Below are 14362 nucleotides of genomic sequence, written 5' to 3' on the forward strand. Positions count from 1 at the left end.
TCCTGCTGGCCAAACCACCAAGCACAAGGTCCTGCCGTGATGGCGGTGACATCTTTCCACCCTTCTCCCAGGATCTGCTCTCAGCACGTCTCCATCCCTGCCCCACACCTCCCCTGGTCCCATCTCTCTTTTACCCTCCTCCAAACACGTGCTTGTGCCATGCCCCTCAGACAGAGCCCCAGGGCCACCTGGCACTCAGCTGGCTGTGACAGTGATGCTGGGCCTGCCCCTGTGGTGCAGCAGGTCCATGAGACATCCCAGCCAGTTAAAAGGAGCTTCGTGATCTGCAATGAGCAATGGTCCAGCAGGGACCCCTCCTGGTACCCCTGTCCTCGGTGGGGATGCGCATCCTCCCCTGAAGATCCATGTCTGACCCATGTCTGGACACCTCTGCTGCCTGCCAACAGCTGTCCTTCAGCCAGCCTTTCTCTTCAATAAGCACAGAGAAGTCATTAACGAGCTAAGAGGAAATACGGATGCAGTAAAAGTGACAGGCCTTGGGGTCAAGGCTCCTCATGACTAACATAATGAGTTTTTTAGCAAGGCAGATGCCGTGGCGGTCCAGAGCTCACGGGCTTAGGCTCAGCGGGACAAAGGGCAGATCCCAGCGGGCTCCTCCCGCAGAGCGCAGGTCCCAGCGCAGCCCTCGGAGGTGGCCGCTGGTCCCCGGGCCCAGTGCCCAGGGTGTGGGCAGGGGCTGGTACCTGGCCTGCACAGCATAGCTCAGTCTGTTCACCACCATCACGGTCCCCTCCCTCCACACGCTACCACCAAACGTGTTTCTGATCATGTAAGGCTGCTCGATGCTAAAATATTGCCTAAATATTGCCACTGTCTCCCTTGCCAGTGTTGCCAACCCGGCTCACCAATACACTCCAAATTTATGTTTCCTATTATGCCATTACCAGGACAACGGGCTCTCGCTAGCGCTGAAGTTCCCTTTTGGTGTTGCAGCCCCTTTTTGCCTGCTTTGAACCCCAAGCAGCTGGAACGTGCCAGGCTGAGCTGGCGTGGCCCCACCTCTGCTCTGGGAGGATCTTTGGACTTCGTGCTGACTTTGCTGTTTGCTTTGATTTAGCAGCAGGATTTGCATAGGACAACAACCCCGCTCCCCATCTGCTCCAGGCCTTGACCTTCCCATCCAGCATCCCTCTGCCCCAGGGGCAAAGGCACAGGAGGAGGGACCTGTCACCCAAGGCACTGGCGAAACATTCCCTCCACTCCCTGTCCTGCTGGGCACCTCTGGGGGCAGCCATGCACCCCCCACAGTGGATCGCAGCCTGGGTGCTCCTGCTCCACGGTATGTTGGAGGGGCTGGACTGGGAGGTAGGGTGGGCTCCTCAGGGAATGACACATCCTGGGAACTCCCAGGAACCAGTTTGGTCCCAGCACAGAGGATGTAGGGGTGTTCTGCAGCAGTCCAAACCACTGCCTCGGGTGAATCAAGGGTGTGTTTGCCCTTAGGTAGCCAGGGCTGTGCTGCTGCTCCAGCCTCGATACCCTACGGCAGGGGGGCAGGCTATGGAGAGGGGCTAAGCCTGCCTGCCTGACCCCAGGGATGACCCCTGGGGAGGTGATGGGTAAGGAGCAGCTCCCGGGGGCAGTGAGACCAGGCACCCAAGGCCACACCATGCTAAGGGTGGCCCATTCCCCCATTGCACCATGGACCAGAGCTTGGTGCCCTTGGCCCAAGACAAGGAACCAGCTCCCAGCCCACCGACTGCAGCGGCAATGGTGATGGAGATCTTGGGGAAAGGCAGTGCCGGTGATGGCACCAGATGCAGTGCAGTGCTGGGGAGAGGCCAGCTCCTGCCGGGGCTGCCAGCCAGCTATTCCCTGGACCCAGCACTGGGGATGCGCAGGGCTGGCTCCTGCCAGCTGCCTCCCGGCTCCCAGACAGTGGGCACCAGCTGCACCTTGTGATGATTCCCCCCCCGGCTGGGCTGGTCCCCAGGCATGCCGCAGGCACTGGCGTTTACTTCCTCTTGAGCTGGATGATGGCGTTGGTCTTTGCCCACTATTCCTGGGGCTAGAAACACTGTTTTTTTAAAAAGCCCTAAAGCTGGTCTGGCTCGGTATTTGGGACTGGGGATGAGGGTCACAGCTGCCCTGGTGCTGGCTCTGGGCTGGAGCAAGGGGCCAGCGGGACCTCAGGCTGCAGCCTGAGGCTCCAGAGTGTCCCTGCACCCCCAGGCTGTGCCACAGGCTGGCCACTGCAGGGCGCCTCCGCCAGGACCAGCGTCCGGGACTGCTCCGTGGACCCACCGGTGAGCCCCGCTTGCCCTCCCAGTTCCTGGGACATCCCACACGGGATCAGCCCCCCAGCTCCACTGCTCACATCTTCCCTCGTGCTACCAGTACCTGCCCCCTACGGCCACCAACACAACCGCGCGGCTTGCTGCTCTGCGGGGCACCATGCGAGCCCACAGCGTCCATGCCTACATCGTGCCCTCCACGGACGCCCACATGGTAAGGCAGCAGCCTGCCCGCACCCCTGAGACTGGTTCTCCCACCGGTGCCTGTGACCACCTCTCGTGGCTCTGTTCCCGTCTCCAGAGTGAGTACATCGCTGAACGGGATTCCAGGCTGGGCTGGCTGACCGGCTTCACCGGCTCTGCAGGTGAGAGCATCCTCACCACCCTGCGGTCTCTGCTCCAGCGGGGACGGGGCAGCACCTGGCTGCCTCCTGGTCCTTATCCTTGGGGATCCGCAGGGCAGGGCATGGTCCCACTCCACACGGGAGGTTGGGCTGGCGATCCCTGAGGGTCAGCTGCCTGGAGTGGGGGGAGAGGTGATGTCTGAGCCCCCACTCCTGTCACAGGCACTGTCGTGGTGACGCAGGACAAGGCTGCCCTGTGGACCGACAGCCGCTACTGGACCCAGGCAGAGCGGCAGCTGGACTGCAACTGGGAGCTGCAGCGGACACGTCAGTGAGGGGCAGGCCGGGGGATTTCTGTGTGCCCCCATGCCCAGGACCTTCCCAGCCCCAGCCATGGCCTCATCTGGGCTCACCGTGGGCCAGGACATGGTTTGTCCTCTTGGTGCCACCCAGCTCTCTCCCACAGCCTGGATCGAGTCCATTGGGCTGTGGATCCTGGAGGCAGTTCCTGCTGAGGGGAACATCAGCTTGGACCCCTTCCTCTTCTCCATCGGTAGCATTGGCCATCACATAGAGGGTGACCCTGCCTGACATGAGGGCAGCTCCCAGGTGTGGATTTACCAGGTGTCTCCAACTGCGGGCTGCTTCCCCCCACTCAGACGCCTGGAACAGCTACAGCCAGGCTCTGCGTGGCTCTGGCAGGACCCTGCTCCCCATTGAGACCAACCTTGTGGATCAAGTGTGGGGTGACCAGAGACCCCCTCCAGCCTCTGGTGAGATCTACAGCCTCCCAGCAGCATTCACAGGTATGACCACCATCCTCCCCAAGGCTGTTGGGAGGATGCTTGCCAGTGGCAGACCCCAACCCAGGGGTCCATGGTGGTCCCTGAGCTGAGCTGGCTTCCTACTCCCCCCCCAGGGAGCAGCTGGCAGGAGAAGGTGGCTGGGATTCGGCAGCAGATGAAGCAGCACATTCAACGTCCCACAGCTGTGCTGCTGTCAGGGTTGGAGGAGACAGCCTGTGAGTAGCTGTGGTGCCACGGTAGGTGCTGTGGTGGGTGTCACGGTGGGTGTTGTGGTGAGTGCCCTGGGATCCAAACCCTGGGGGTGGGAGGGGAGCTGGTGGGCACAAGCTTGGAGGTCTTGTTCCTGACAGGGCTCTTCAACCTCCGTGGAGACGACATCCCCTACAACCCTGTCTTCTATTCCTACACCCTGCTGACCAACTCTAGCATAAGGTGGGAGGCATCTTCCTGCAGGCACAGGGCATGAATGGGGCTCAGCACCCACCCAGCTTCCCTTCCAGGGCCAGCACCCACAGGACCCTCCCCTCAGCCCAGTGGTCCTTTCCTCAGAGCCCACTATGTCCTGCAGTGCCCAATTCCACTGACTGTCCCCTCCAAGCCCCACATCTTTCCCATGTCTAGCCTGCACAGCACAGCCTGGGGTGCAGCTCCCCCACTCGCAGTCCACCCCAGGGTTGTAGCACCCTCCTTCTCAGCCCACTTCGTGGTGCAGCACCTTCCCTTCCAGCACAGCCTGAAGCTGACCCCTGTTCCCAGCCCAGCATCCCCTCTGGGCTCCCCAGCCCCCTCCCCTTCGCCGGCACACTCTGCATGGCCAGGCTCAGGGAGGGGGGACCAAAGGCAGCAGGCCAACCCCACGGCACTGCCTGCACCATCCTGCATCCTTCCACAGCCTGTTCGTGGACAAGAGGCGGCTGGCGGCAGCAGCACGGCAGTCCCTGCAGGCCGGCTGCCCCGGGCCTCTGTGCGTGGAGCTGTGGGAATACGGGCAGGCACGTGCCCAGCTCCAGTACTATGCCCAGGGCAACGTCACCATCTGGTTAGGCACTGAGTACACCACCTATGGCCTCTACAGCGTCATACCCCAGGTGGGGCACCACTGCGTGCTGGCACCAACACCCATGCCACTGAGCCCTGCCGTGGGCAACATGGGTCCCGCCGGGCGTGGGGATGGCCCCATGACCACCAAGCTGTGGTGGTGTGGGATGTGCCATGGCCACCCTTGAGGCATGATGGGTGGATGGCCATGCCCAGCCATGCCACCCTCAGACTGCCCTTGCAGGAGAAGCTGCTGGAGGACAGCTACTCCCCCGTCATGCTGGCCAAGGCTGTGAAAAATGCCAAGGAGCAGGAGATGCTGCGGGCTGCTCACGTAAGGGTTGTCCCCATCCCTGCAGCCCTGAGCAGAAGTGGGGGGCAACCGGGAGAAAAGGGTGCTGGTGCCCCCCTCCTCTGATGCCTTTGGGCCACCCCCAGGTTAGGGATGCAGTGGCTGTCATCCAGTACCTGCTGTGGCTGGAGAAGATGGTCCCGCAGGGACAGGTGGACGAGTTTTCGGGGGCACAGTATATCGACGCACTCCGCCAGTCAGTGCTGCCACCACAACCCCCCCACCCGGTGTAGGGCAGATGGGGACTCCCAGCATCTCCCTCCCTGCTGTCTTCTAGGGCCCAGGAGCACAGCCACGGACCCAGCTTCCAGTCCATCTCAGCCAGTGGGCTCAACGCGGCACTGGCCCATTACAGGTACGGGTCAGCCCCAGTCAGAGCCGGGGCAGCCAGGGCCAGCAGCAGCAGTGGGGAGGCTGGGAGCAGGCTCTGACCCCCCCTCTCCTCACAGCCCCTCCAACCAGAGCAGTCGGAAGCTGTCTGTGGGTGAGATGTACCTTTCGGACACTGGAGGGCAATATCTGTGCGTAACCCCTTAATGTGGGCCCTCAGCACTGCACAGTGCCCCCATCACCTCCCATGCCTCCAGCACTGGGCATTGGCAGGGAGCCCCAAAGCCAGTGCCAGGGCTGCATCACCCCCATTCATGCCCCCCCTCCCCCCCTTTGCAGGGACGGGACGACAGACATCACACGGACAGTGCACTGGGGTGTGCCAACCCCACTCCAGAAGGTACCAGCCCCTCCATGCCAGCCAGCACCCCGCTGCAGCACTCAGCACCAAGGTCACTGCCAGGGCTGGATGTGCTGGGGCAGGCATCCAGCTACCACCACGCTCAGCCCCCTTCCACCATGCCCCTCCTAGGAAGCCTACACCCGTGTGCTGATGGGCAACATCGACCTGTCCCGCCTCATCTTCCCACCCAACACAGCAGGTGGGTGCTGAGCCAGGCATCAGGCAGCCCGGAGACCCCTGGACATGGGGAGGAGGAAAGCAGAGGGGGCCCTCACTGGCTTGCTGGCCCCCATCCCACCTCATCATTCCCCAGGGAGAGTGGTGGAGTCCTTTGCCCGCCGAGCACTCTGGGATGTGGGACTCAACTATGGCCACGGGACCGGCCATGGCATCGGCAACTTCCTCTCAGTCCATGAGTGTAGGTGCTGTGGCACTGTCACTGGTGCTGGGGACATGGGCTGGGCTGTGGGGCAAAAGATGAAGACAGGGGCTCATGCAGGACTTCTCATAGCCCAGCTGAGCCTCTCGCTGCGGGTGGGTGTCCCCTACCTGCAGGGTGCTGCGGTCCTTGCAAGGATAGCCCCATGGTCCTTGCCGGGGTAGCCCTGCAGTCCTGGCCAAGGTGGCTGCATGTTCCTTGACAGGGTGGCCACATGGTCCTTGCTGGGATGGCCCCACAGTCCTTGCCAAGGGTAGCTCCATGGTCCCTGCCAGGGTGGCCCTGCAGTCCTTGCCAAGGTGGTAGTCCCATGGCCCTTGTCAAGGTGGTCCCACAGTCCTTGCTGGGATGATATGATCTAATGGTCCCTGCACAAGTGGCCACCTGTCCTTGTTGCGGTGGCCACGTGGTTCTCGCCAGTGTGACACCTTCATCCTTGTTAGGGTGTCCCTGCAGCACACGCTGTTCCCAGAAGCTGTAACACACACCATGTCCCCTGCAGGGCCCGTGGGCTTCCAGTCCAACAACGTGCCACTGACGGCCGGCATGTTCACCTCCATCGGTACGCACACCCACCGCTCTGGCCAGTGCCTCGGGCTCTCTGGGGTGTCCCTGCGGTGCAGAGCCTGGCTGGGGAGGAGGTGTTCAGCTCTCAGCCCCACTCAGCGGCCAGATCTGGCCCCTCCAGGGTGGGATGGGCTGGGAGAGTTGCTGGGGCTTGGGACTCACTGAGCACCTTCCCGGCCCCCAGAGCCTGGGTACTACCGGGACGGCGAGTTTGGGATCCGCATCGAGGACATTGCTCTCGTGGTGGAGGCACAGACTGAGGTAGCACAATGGGGCTGGGGTGGCACCACACTGAGGGAGGCTGCATCAAGCCAGGGGCGGAGGCACCCCCTGGGTGCAGGTGCGGGGACCCAAGGCCACCTCTCTGTGGCAGCACCAGACTGGGGAGAAGCCCTTCCTGACCTTTGAGGTGGTGTCCCTGGTGCCCTACGACCGAAACCTCATTGACCTCAGCCTTCTGTCACCAGAGCAGGTATGGGGTGCTGGGGGCAGGGAGGCAGAGCAGGGACATGGGGCCAGCACATGGGGCTGGAGTGTGAGGAGAGCAAAGGGGCTGGGAGGGGGATGTAGTGGGAAACCAGGACCATGGCACGAGGCCAGGGTGGGTAAACAGGGCCAGGGCAGGGAGGGACGTGTGGATGGAGAGGGGTGATGGGGTCTGGAGACAGGGTCCAGCGATTAGGGTGTGGGGTAGCTGATGGGTAGCACCAAAGGCGGGGGGGGGGGGGGGGGGCAGGCAGCCCCTCCATAGCCCCCCCCCGGTGCCTGGCTGCAGATCCGGTACCTGAACGCCTACTATGAGACCATCCGGGCGCGCGTGGGGCCAGAGCTGCTGCGGCAGCAGCTGGAGGAGGCGTACCGCTGGCTGCAGAGGAGTACAGAGCCCTTCCCACTGGGCAGTGCCGCCACCACCGTCGCTGCTGCCACCACCACCCCGGGCATGCTGCCCCTCGCCTCCCTCCTCTCTGTGCTGCTCACCAGGCTGCAGGCCTGACCCTGCATCAACCAGCCCGGTGCCAGCCCTCTCCCTGCTGTGGCCGTTTGTTCTTCCTGCCGCTCAGTTCCTTTTTTTTTGTTTTCTATTCACTCATTTGATTAAACATGAGCAATGCTGGCAGGTGCCTGCATACTGCTGTGCCCTGCTGCAGCAGCCCAGTGTGCTCCCAGCCTGCCCACCACCTCACTCACTGGTGTGGGGCTGGGGTCCGGCCCCACATGGCCCCCAGCCCCACATGTAGGACCCTGCTCATGCCTTCTGGCCTGCCCTGGGGGACCAAGGAGGTAGATTCAGGGCAGATTTTAATCACTGGGTCAAGAGATGGAAGAACTGGAGCAAGAGGGTGCAGGACAGCTGGCCCAGCCGTGGCGATCGCCACTGCCCTGCAGGTCTCAGCAGCAGTGTGCAGATGAGCACATCCCACCTGGGCTCAGTGCCCAGCCAGCCAGGAGGACCTGCAGATGTAGGGGACAAGTGGGACATCCCTGACCAAGCACAACATGGAGTGCTCGGCCATCGTGTGCTGGCAGAGAGAATGAGCAGGCACAGAGAGGGGCACAATGGAGAAGTTGGAGACCTCCATCCTTTGGGTAGGGGGGTGTGGTGCGGTGCCCACCAGCAGCATCGCCAAGGGGTGGCAGGGTGCAGGCAGACACCCCTGCCCTGGGGGCCCTGGGCAGGGTAGCAACTTCGTGAAGGGTTTCCTTCCTCCTGCCCCAGCCAGCACACCCGTCAGCCACTCTGAGCAGCGCCGCTGCAAGCACCCCTCATGTGACCGCCAGCTTCCTGTGCGCTCCCTGGCCTTGGTGCCGGTGCTTTAGTACGTGCCGTGCCAGGCGCTGCCCCAGCATTGTACCCTTGCCACTGGGCCCCAGCACCATGCTGCGCCGCAAGCCCTCCAACGCCAGTGAGAAGGAGCCAGGACACAAGAAGGTGAGTGCGGGCAGCGCCCGACCGCCCTTGGCACCCACAGTGTCTCCAGCACGCCCAGCACCGGCTGAGCCTGGGCTGCTCGTGGGATGCTGAGCAGGGAGCACTGGTGTCAGTGGGCTGGGGAAGCCATGGGACAGAGCCCCGTGGGGCCTGGGGGCAGCGCTGCCAGCACTCGGTCCCTGCCACCACCAGCCACTATGGCCTCACTGGTGCGTGGTCCTGGCTTTGTCCCATGCCCTGCTCCCACCCTGGCTTGCAGCTCGGTGGGATGGTTGGCCAGGATGTGCAGACCCCTGGGGTAAGCATGGGTGCAAGCTGGGGTGCTGGTGGGACCCGTGGGGCTCTGCCAGGGGGGCAGTGGCTCCCCCTTTCCGTGGGCTCCCCACAGCGTGGGCGGCCGCCTGCCGTTTCCTGCCATGGTGGTGGGGCGGCCGGCTGCGGTGCTGAGCGCGCAGCTCCCAGCCCGACCCACAGAGCAAGGTGTCTGTGGTTGGGGCAGCGTGAGGCTGCGTTCAGTCACATGTGTTGGCCTCTTCCTCTGGCAGCACTGCACCAGGCGCTGGAGCCACCAGCAGTACCAGCTACCAGCACCTCCTGAGAGCCCTCAGCACAGCAGGGCTATATGCCACCTGCCCAGAGGGCTGGAGCCACCGACGGGGGCCATGACCAGCCCCTCAGTTCCTGTCAGGTCTTGCACCAGCAAGCACTTCAGCTCTTGCCAGGACCCAGTGGGCTTTGCAGCCATGTGTCACCAAGGGGAGCAGGGGGACAGCTCCTGGTGCCGGGGTGCTGCCCACAGTGGGCAGACATCCCGGCAGAGATGCACCACAGCGGCTCCTCCCTGCTGGGGAGCTCCCAGGGGAAACGTGAGCAAAGCCCCAACTCCCTGTGCTGGGGGTGGCCCAGTGAGCCTGGCAGGCCCCAGCGGACATCCCCTGCCCTTGCCCAGCCACAGCCACGGCTCTCACTTCCCTCTTGCTGCCATGCTCCTGGGGGGGCCGTCCACCCCAGCTCCACAGTCCCCCGCTGCCAGGCTTTCCACAGCTGCTGTTGCACCCCCAGCTCCTCCAGCCCCAGGGCAGCAGCTGTTGCCACAGCTTTCCTGACTGCGGGTGGGCACAGAGCACAAAGTTGTTTTACCTGAAGGGTGCAGGGAGAGAGACCTGAGGGGCTCAAGCCACCTGGGTCTAGTGGGTTCAGGGGTGCTGGCATGGGAGCAGGGCAAACCACCAGCATTTCCTCCCCATGGGTGCACCAGCTGAGCCGGTCCTAAGTTAAGCCACAGCAGAGATGGAGCCAGGTCTCCCTCATCGAAGCCAGCCCTCTACAAGAAAATGGCAAAAATAAGTAATAGAGGATGCTCAGTTGAGTTGATGAAAAGGAGAAGGAGGAGGGGAAGGTGCAGGGCCATGTCTGGGCAGGACCAGGCTGTGCAGGGGCTGAGAAGGGCCTTGGCTGTTTCCGATGCAAGCAGGAGTCCAGGGCAGGCAGAGTGACTTGAGAAAGGAAATTACTGCATTTGCAGTCACGGAAAGAGCGAGTGCTGCAGCGTGTGCTCTGAGTGTGCTGGCAGCCAAGCCTGCCCAGCCCTGCCATGCTAGCTGGCTCCCACGGTAGCACTGGTGCTGGGCATCCAGGGATGAAGGAGACCTGGGACCATGTGCTCCTACAGGGAACCCGGCTAGCCAGCACTAAGGATGCTTCTGGACCCCTTCCCACATGGAACTGACACCTGAGGACAGAGAGAAGGGGGAAGGAGAGCCAGGGAGGCAGGCAGAGGGCACAGGGAAGCCTGGAAGAGGCAGTGGTGGAGGGCTGCACCAGGACTGAGATTCAAAACCTGCTTCAGTGGCTTTGGTGCAAAGGCGGGACTGAGCTTCCTGGTGACGCTGGCAGGGGAGGTGCTCTCTGGGCTGTGGGATGATGCTTGCAGGCAGAAAACATGGGCAACTTTCAGGCCTGGAGCTCAATGTGAGGGCAGCAGCATGGGCATGGCAGCACTCATGCTCTCAGCCACTGAAAACAGCCTTTAGTTGTCAGACACTCGCAGAGGAGGAGGGACTGACCCAGGGTACAGCCACTGCAGGAGCCGGACTGAGTTCAAGGCAGGTCCCACTGCTCCCATTCACAGGATCCCTGGCTCAGGGGCTGGGCTGGTACAGCATGCCCACGTTTGGGTGCTGAGCAGAGTGGCTGTGTTGTAGAGCCCACGTATTTCCCCAGCAAGCGCCCAGCCCACATGCTACGACAGCAGCATGGCGCAGACCTGGGCTGCTCTCAGCTTGGCAGCACCAGGCTCAGCGCCGGAGCACCCGCAGTGAGCGCTGGAGCAGAAGCTCTCGGTGCTGCTCAGTCCGCAGCAGCACCAAGCGGCACCACACAGCCCCTGCCCCTGGAGCACTGCGCCCAGCAGCCGTACACGCACCGAGAGCAATGCCAGGTCTCTGGACCCCAGGTCCTGGGGGGCTCACATCACACGGAGGTTCTTTAAGGGGTGCGGGGGGGGGGGGGGGGGCTGTGCAGGAAGGGGGAGGCTGTGTAGCCAAAACACTCTTCAAGCACCGGCATTGCTCTGGGCAAGCCAAAGCAGCCCGAGGGGCATGGCTGCCGGAGGGGAGGGTGGGAGCTGGGGCACGGGGGTGCAGGGAGAAGCCCTCACACATTTCTGTTCCCCCCCAGCTCTCCCTCCAGCGCTCCAGCAGCTTCAAGGACTTTGCCAAGTCCAAAGTCAGCTCCCCTGTGCCGAGTGAGAAGGAGTTCAGCTTGGATGAGAATGTGAGTGCCTGGATCCCTGCAGACCACCTCCTGCCACGTCCTGCTCCCTTGGGACCACATCCCCACTGGGGACAGCCCTTTTCAGAGCCTGTTTCCCCAAACTCCTGGTCCTACTGGCGGCCCATGTGCAATGGAGCAGCCCCAGGGGTTCCAGCACCGGCAGGACTCAGGGTCTCACCCCTCAAGGAGTCTTGCACCCCTGTGTGACCCAGCTGAGGTTTGCCTGGGGGCGGTGGGGAGCGTGGGGTCTGCCTTCACTCTCCATCCCTCTGCCAGATCCCCGAGGACGAGTCCAGCAGTGCCAGCCCTGACGATACTGCACGAAGCAGCGGGATGAGGTTGGGCAAGAAGTGGCGGGCCGTCATCTCCCGCACCATGAACCGGAAGATGGGCAGGATGGTTGTGAAAGCACTAGCAGAGGGGAAGGTGAGCAGGGGGCCCAGGCACCTGGGGGGCAGCTCTCCCTCCCTTGGCCTGACCCTGTCCCCCCCTGGCAGGGAGACGTGGAGGAGGAGGGGTCCCTGTGCCCCCTGTCCCCAGCCAGCAGCACAGAGGAGACGAGCCACGAAAAGGTGCCCCCATCTTACCTGGAGATGGAGGAAGATGGGCACCCATCTATCGGCCGTCAGCTGTCCAGCGGTGAGCCTGGCCCCAGCAGGGTGCTGGCCCCTCACCTCCCAGCAGGTCACATCCTGACCTCCCTCCCCTCCGCAGGCAGTGAACTTTCCAGCCCCGGCCCCTCGGGCAGCAACCGGGACAGCTTGCAGCTGGAGGAGAGCAGCCCAGCCTACACTGGCCCCTTCTGTGGCCGTGCCCGTGTCCACACTGACTTCACACCCAGCCCTTACGACAAGGACTCACTGAAGCTGCGGGTGAGCCACACCACGGCCAGCCCAGGGCTGTGGAGAGCTGGGGCAAAGGGCAGGTCTGGGGAGGGAGAGTGGCTGGGGACCCCCTGAAAGGGGATGCTCCCCAGCTGTCCCCAAGCCTGTGCCCACCTTTGCCCCTATCTCCCTTGTCCAGAAAGGGGACATCATTAGCATCATCGAGAAGCCGCCCATGGGCACCTGGACGGGGCTGCTCAACAACAGGGTGGGCTCCTTCAAGTTCATCTATGTGGATGTCATCCCTGAGGAGACAGCTCCTGCCCGCAAGAGCCGTGGCCCCAGCAAGAGCAAGCGGCTCAAGCCCAAGACCCTCCACGAGCTGCTGGAGCGCATCAACCTGCAGGTAAGGGCCAGGGGCCCATGGGGGGTCAGCGGCACCCAGCATGAGCCCAGGATGCCCGCAGAAGGACCACCCTCTCCTCTGCTCCCCAGCAGTCCTTCACCAGCCACCAGCCCCATGGCTCCCTCCACCTCATGCCCAAGCACCGCTGGGGCACAAAGGGGACACAATGGGGCTTTTCCGGGTAATGCCTGGGCAACTGCCTGCCGTGGACCTGCGCCACACGGCTTGCACCAAGGGCCAGGCAGAGAGCTGGGGGAAGCTGTGCTGCACTCTGCTCAGCCCTCCGCTGCCCTCCCACCCCAGGAGCACACCTCCACCCTGCTGCTGAACGGCTACCAGACACTGGAGGACTTCAAGGAGCTGCGGGAGACCCACCTCAACGAGCTGAACATCACGGACCCCCAGCACCGTGCCAAGCTGCTCACAGCTGCCGAGCTCCTCCTGGATTATGACAGTAAGAGTCAGGGGAGGTGGAGGGGAAACACTGCATGCTGCCCATGGCCCCCACGCCGGGCAGCCACAGCGGCAGCCTCCCTGCCCACTAATGCCACGTCCTGCCTCCCCCAGCAGCGAGCGAGCCAGAGGAAGGCGACAGCTCCGAAGCCCAGCCTTTGCCCTCAGAGCTCAAAGGGGACATTCCCCGGGACTCAGGCTGCTTCGAGGGATCAGAGACCCTAGACAGCAGCCGGGAAGATGCTGAATCGGGTGGTCCTGAGGGGCAGCTGCGGGCTCTCTCCCTGGCAGAGTCGTCCTGAGCCTGCCCTGCCTGCTGGCACTGCCTCGCAGATGGGCACAGCCCACAGCCGCTTCCCGGACTGGAGGGGACGGCTGCTCACAGGGGAAGCAGGTGAGCACCAGCAGCAGGACCCCACGGCCCTGGCATGGGACCTGGTGCTGCGTGGCTGCAGGCAGCTCAGCCACTGGCCCTCTGGGGCTACCCCCAGGACGTTTTGCACTGTACTGCGTTGCACTGCTGCCCCTACACAGGTGCTCCAGGCACCCTGGGGAACAGTGTTCCCTGCCAAGATGCTGCAGGCCTGGATTGCCTCTCCTGGGCTTGCCCCACTTCATCCACAGCTTTTAGAGCTCTTCCCAGAGCCCTTGCTAGCTGGGTTGCACACACAGGAGACTGCAAGGACGGGGAGGTCCATGGCAGGCAGGGACAGGAGGTCCAGTGCTGAGCAGCTGGGTGCGAGAGCACAGAGGTCCCACTGAGCCTGACTCCTTGCTGGCAAGGAGGACACCCACACTGCCTTCCTCCAGCATCTTCCTCACACAGCCAGGGCAGGCAGGGAAAGGTTTGCTGGACGGTTTGCATTGTCTGTGTTGGTGGGGTGCATAGGTGGGTGGGTGGGCAAAGGTTCAGCCAAGCTGAAAGTTGCCCAGCAAGGGCACTGTGAGCCCCCGCTCTCAGCTCAAGGGGAGCCCCAAAGGCTGCCCGCAGCTTGCCAGCGAGCCCGGTCCAGCAGGGCTATGAAAGGGAGCTGGAGCAACCACCCTGCTGCCCCACAGGTGGCTGGGGGAGGCTGTCACCCCGGACAGCCCCCGCCATACTGCCAGATCCTCCCAGCCAGGGCCCCACAGCCTCTCTGCATGGGCAGGAGCCGAGGCAGGGGCACGCATCCACATGGGAGCACGGGGCAGCCTGCTCCCTGGCTCGGGGTATCTACTCCAGCTCCCTTCAGCCCAGCTTTTGCTGCTCACCACCACCTCCAGCTCCTGCACTGCAGCATTGGCCTTTGGGCACCCAGTTTGTTCCTTTGCGCTCAATCTCAATAAAAACATGCAAGTCCGTTTCACTTCGGCCTTCAGCCTGCTTCCTACCAGCCAGGAAGGCTTGGGGAGGGAGCTGGGGAAGGGAGCAGGGTCTGCAGGTAACCACACGTTTCCCAG

At 63.3% G+C, this 14362-nt stretch overlaps 2 protein-coding genes across 3 annotated transcripts; both read left to right on the forward strand.

Moving 5' to 3' along the window:
• The first annotated feature begins 1153 nt into the window (after nt 1-1153).
• XPNPEP2 (X-prolyl aminopeptidase 2) lies at nt 1154-7661 on the forward strand. Its single transcript, XM_056359617.1, has 21 exons — nt 1154-1300; nt 2194-2267; nt 2359-2469; nt 2557-2620; nt 2822-2926; nt 3066-3152; nt 3259-3405; nt 3519-3620; nt 3756-3837; nt 4298-4493; nt 4688-4777; nt 4882-4991; nt 5073-5150; nt 5245-5316; nt 5465-5525; nt 5658-5727; nt 5842-5946; nt 6470-6529; nt 6719-6795; nt 6908-7006; nt 7310-7661. The coding sequence occupies exons 1-21, from the start codon at nt 1255-1257 to the stop codon at nt 7526-7528; spliced, it is 2055 nt and encodes a 684-aa protein (XP_056215592.1). The 5' UTR covers nt 1154-1254; the 3' UTR covers nt 7529-7661.
• Nucleotides 7662-8267: 606 nt separating this feature from the next.
• Nucleotides 8268-14268, forward strand: SASH3 (SAM and SH3 domain containing 3). Of its 2 annotated transcripts, none has more exons than XM_056359620.1 (8): nt 8268-8464; nt 11144-11239; nt 11516-11665; nt 11737-11878; nt 11954-12111; nt 12263-12469; nt 12773-12923; nt 13040-14268. In XM_056359620.1, the coding sequence occupies exons 1-8, from the start codon at nt 8411-8413 to the stop codon at nt 13222-13224; spliced, it is 1143 nt and encodes a 380-aa protein (XP_056215595.1). In that variant the 5' UTR covers nt 8268-8410; the 3' UTR covers nt 13225-14268. The 2 variants fall into 2 exon arrangements, with proteins under 2 accessions (XP_056215595.1, XP_056215594.1); XM_056359619.1 differs by having other exon boundaries at nt 8269-8464; nt 13037-14268.
• Nucleotides 14269-14362: the final 94 nt, after the last annotated feature.

This window comes from Falco biarmicus, chromosome 14 (genome assembly GCF_023638135.1).
Source record: "Falco biarmicus isolate bFalBia1 chromosome 14, bFalBia1.pri, whole genome shotgun sequence".
Lineage (NCBI taxonomy): Eukaryota > Metazoa > Chordata > Aves > Falconiformes > Falconidae > Falco > Falco biarmicus.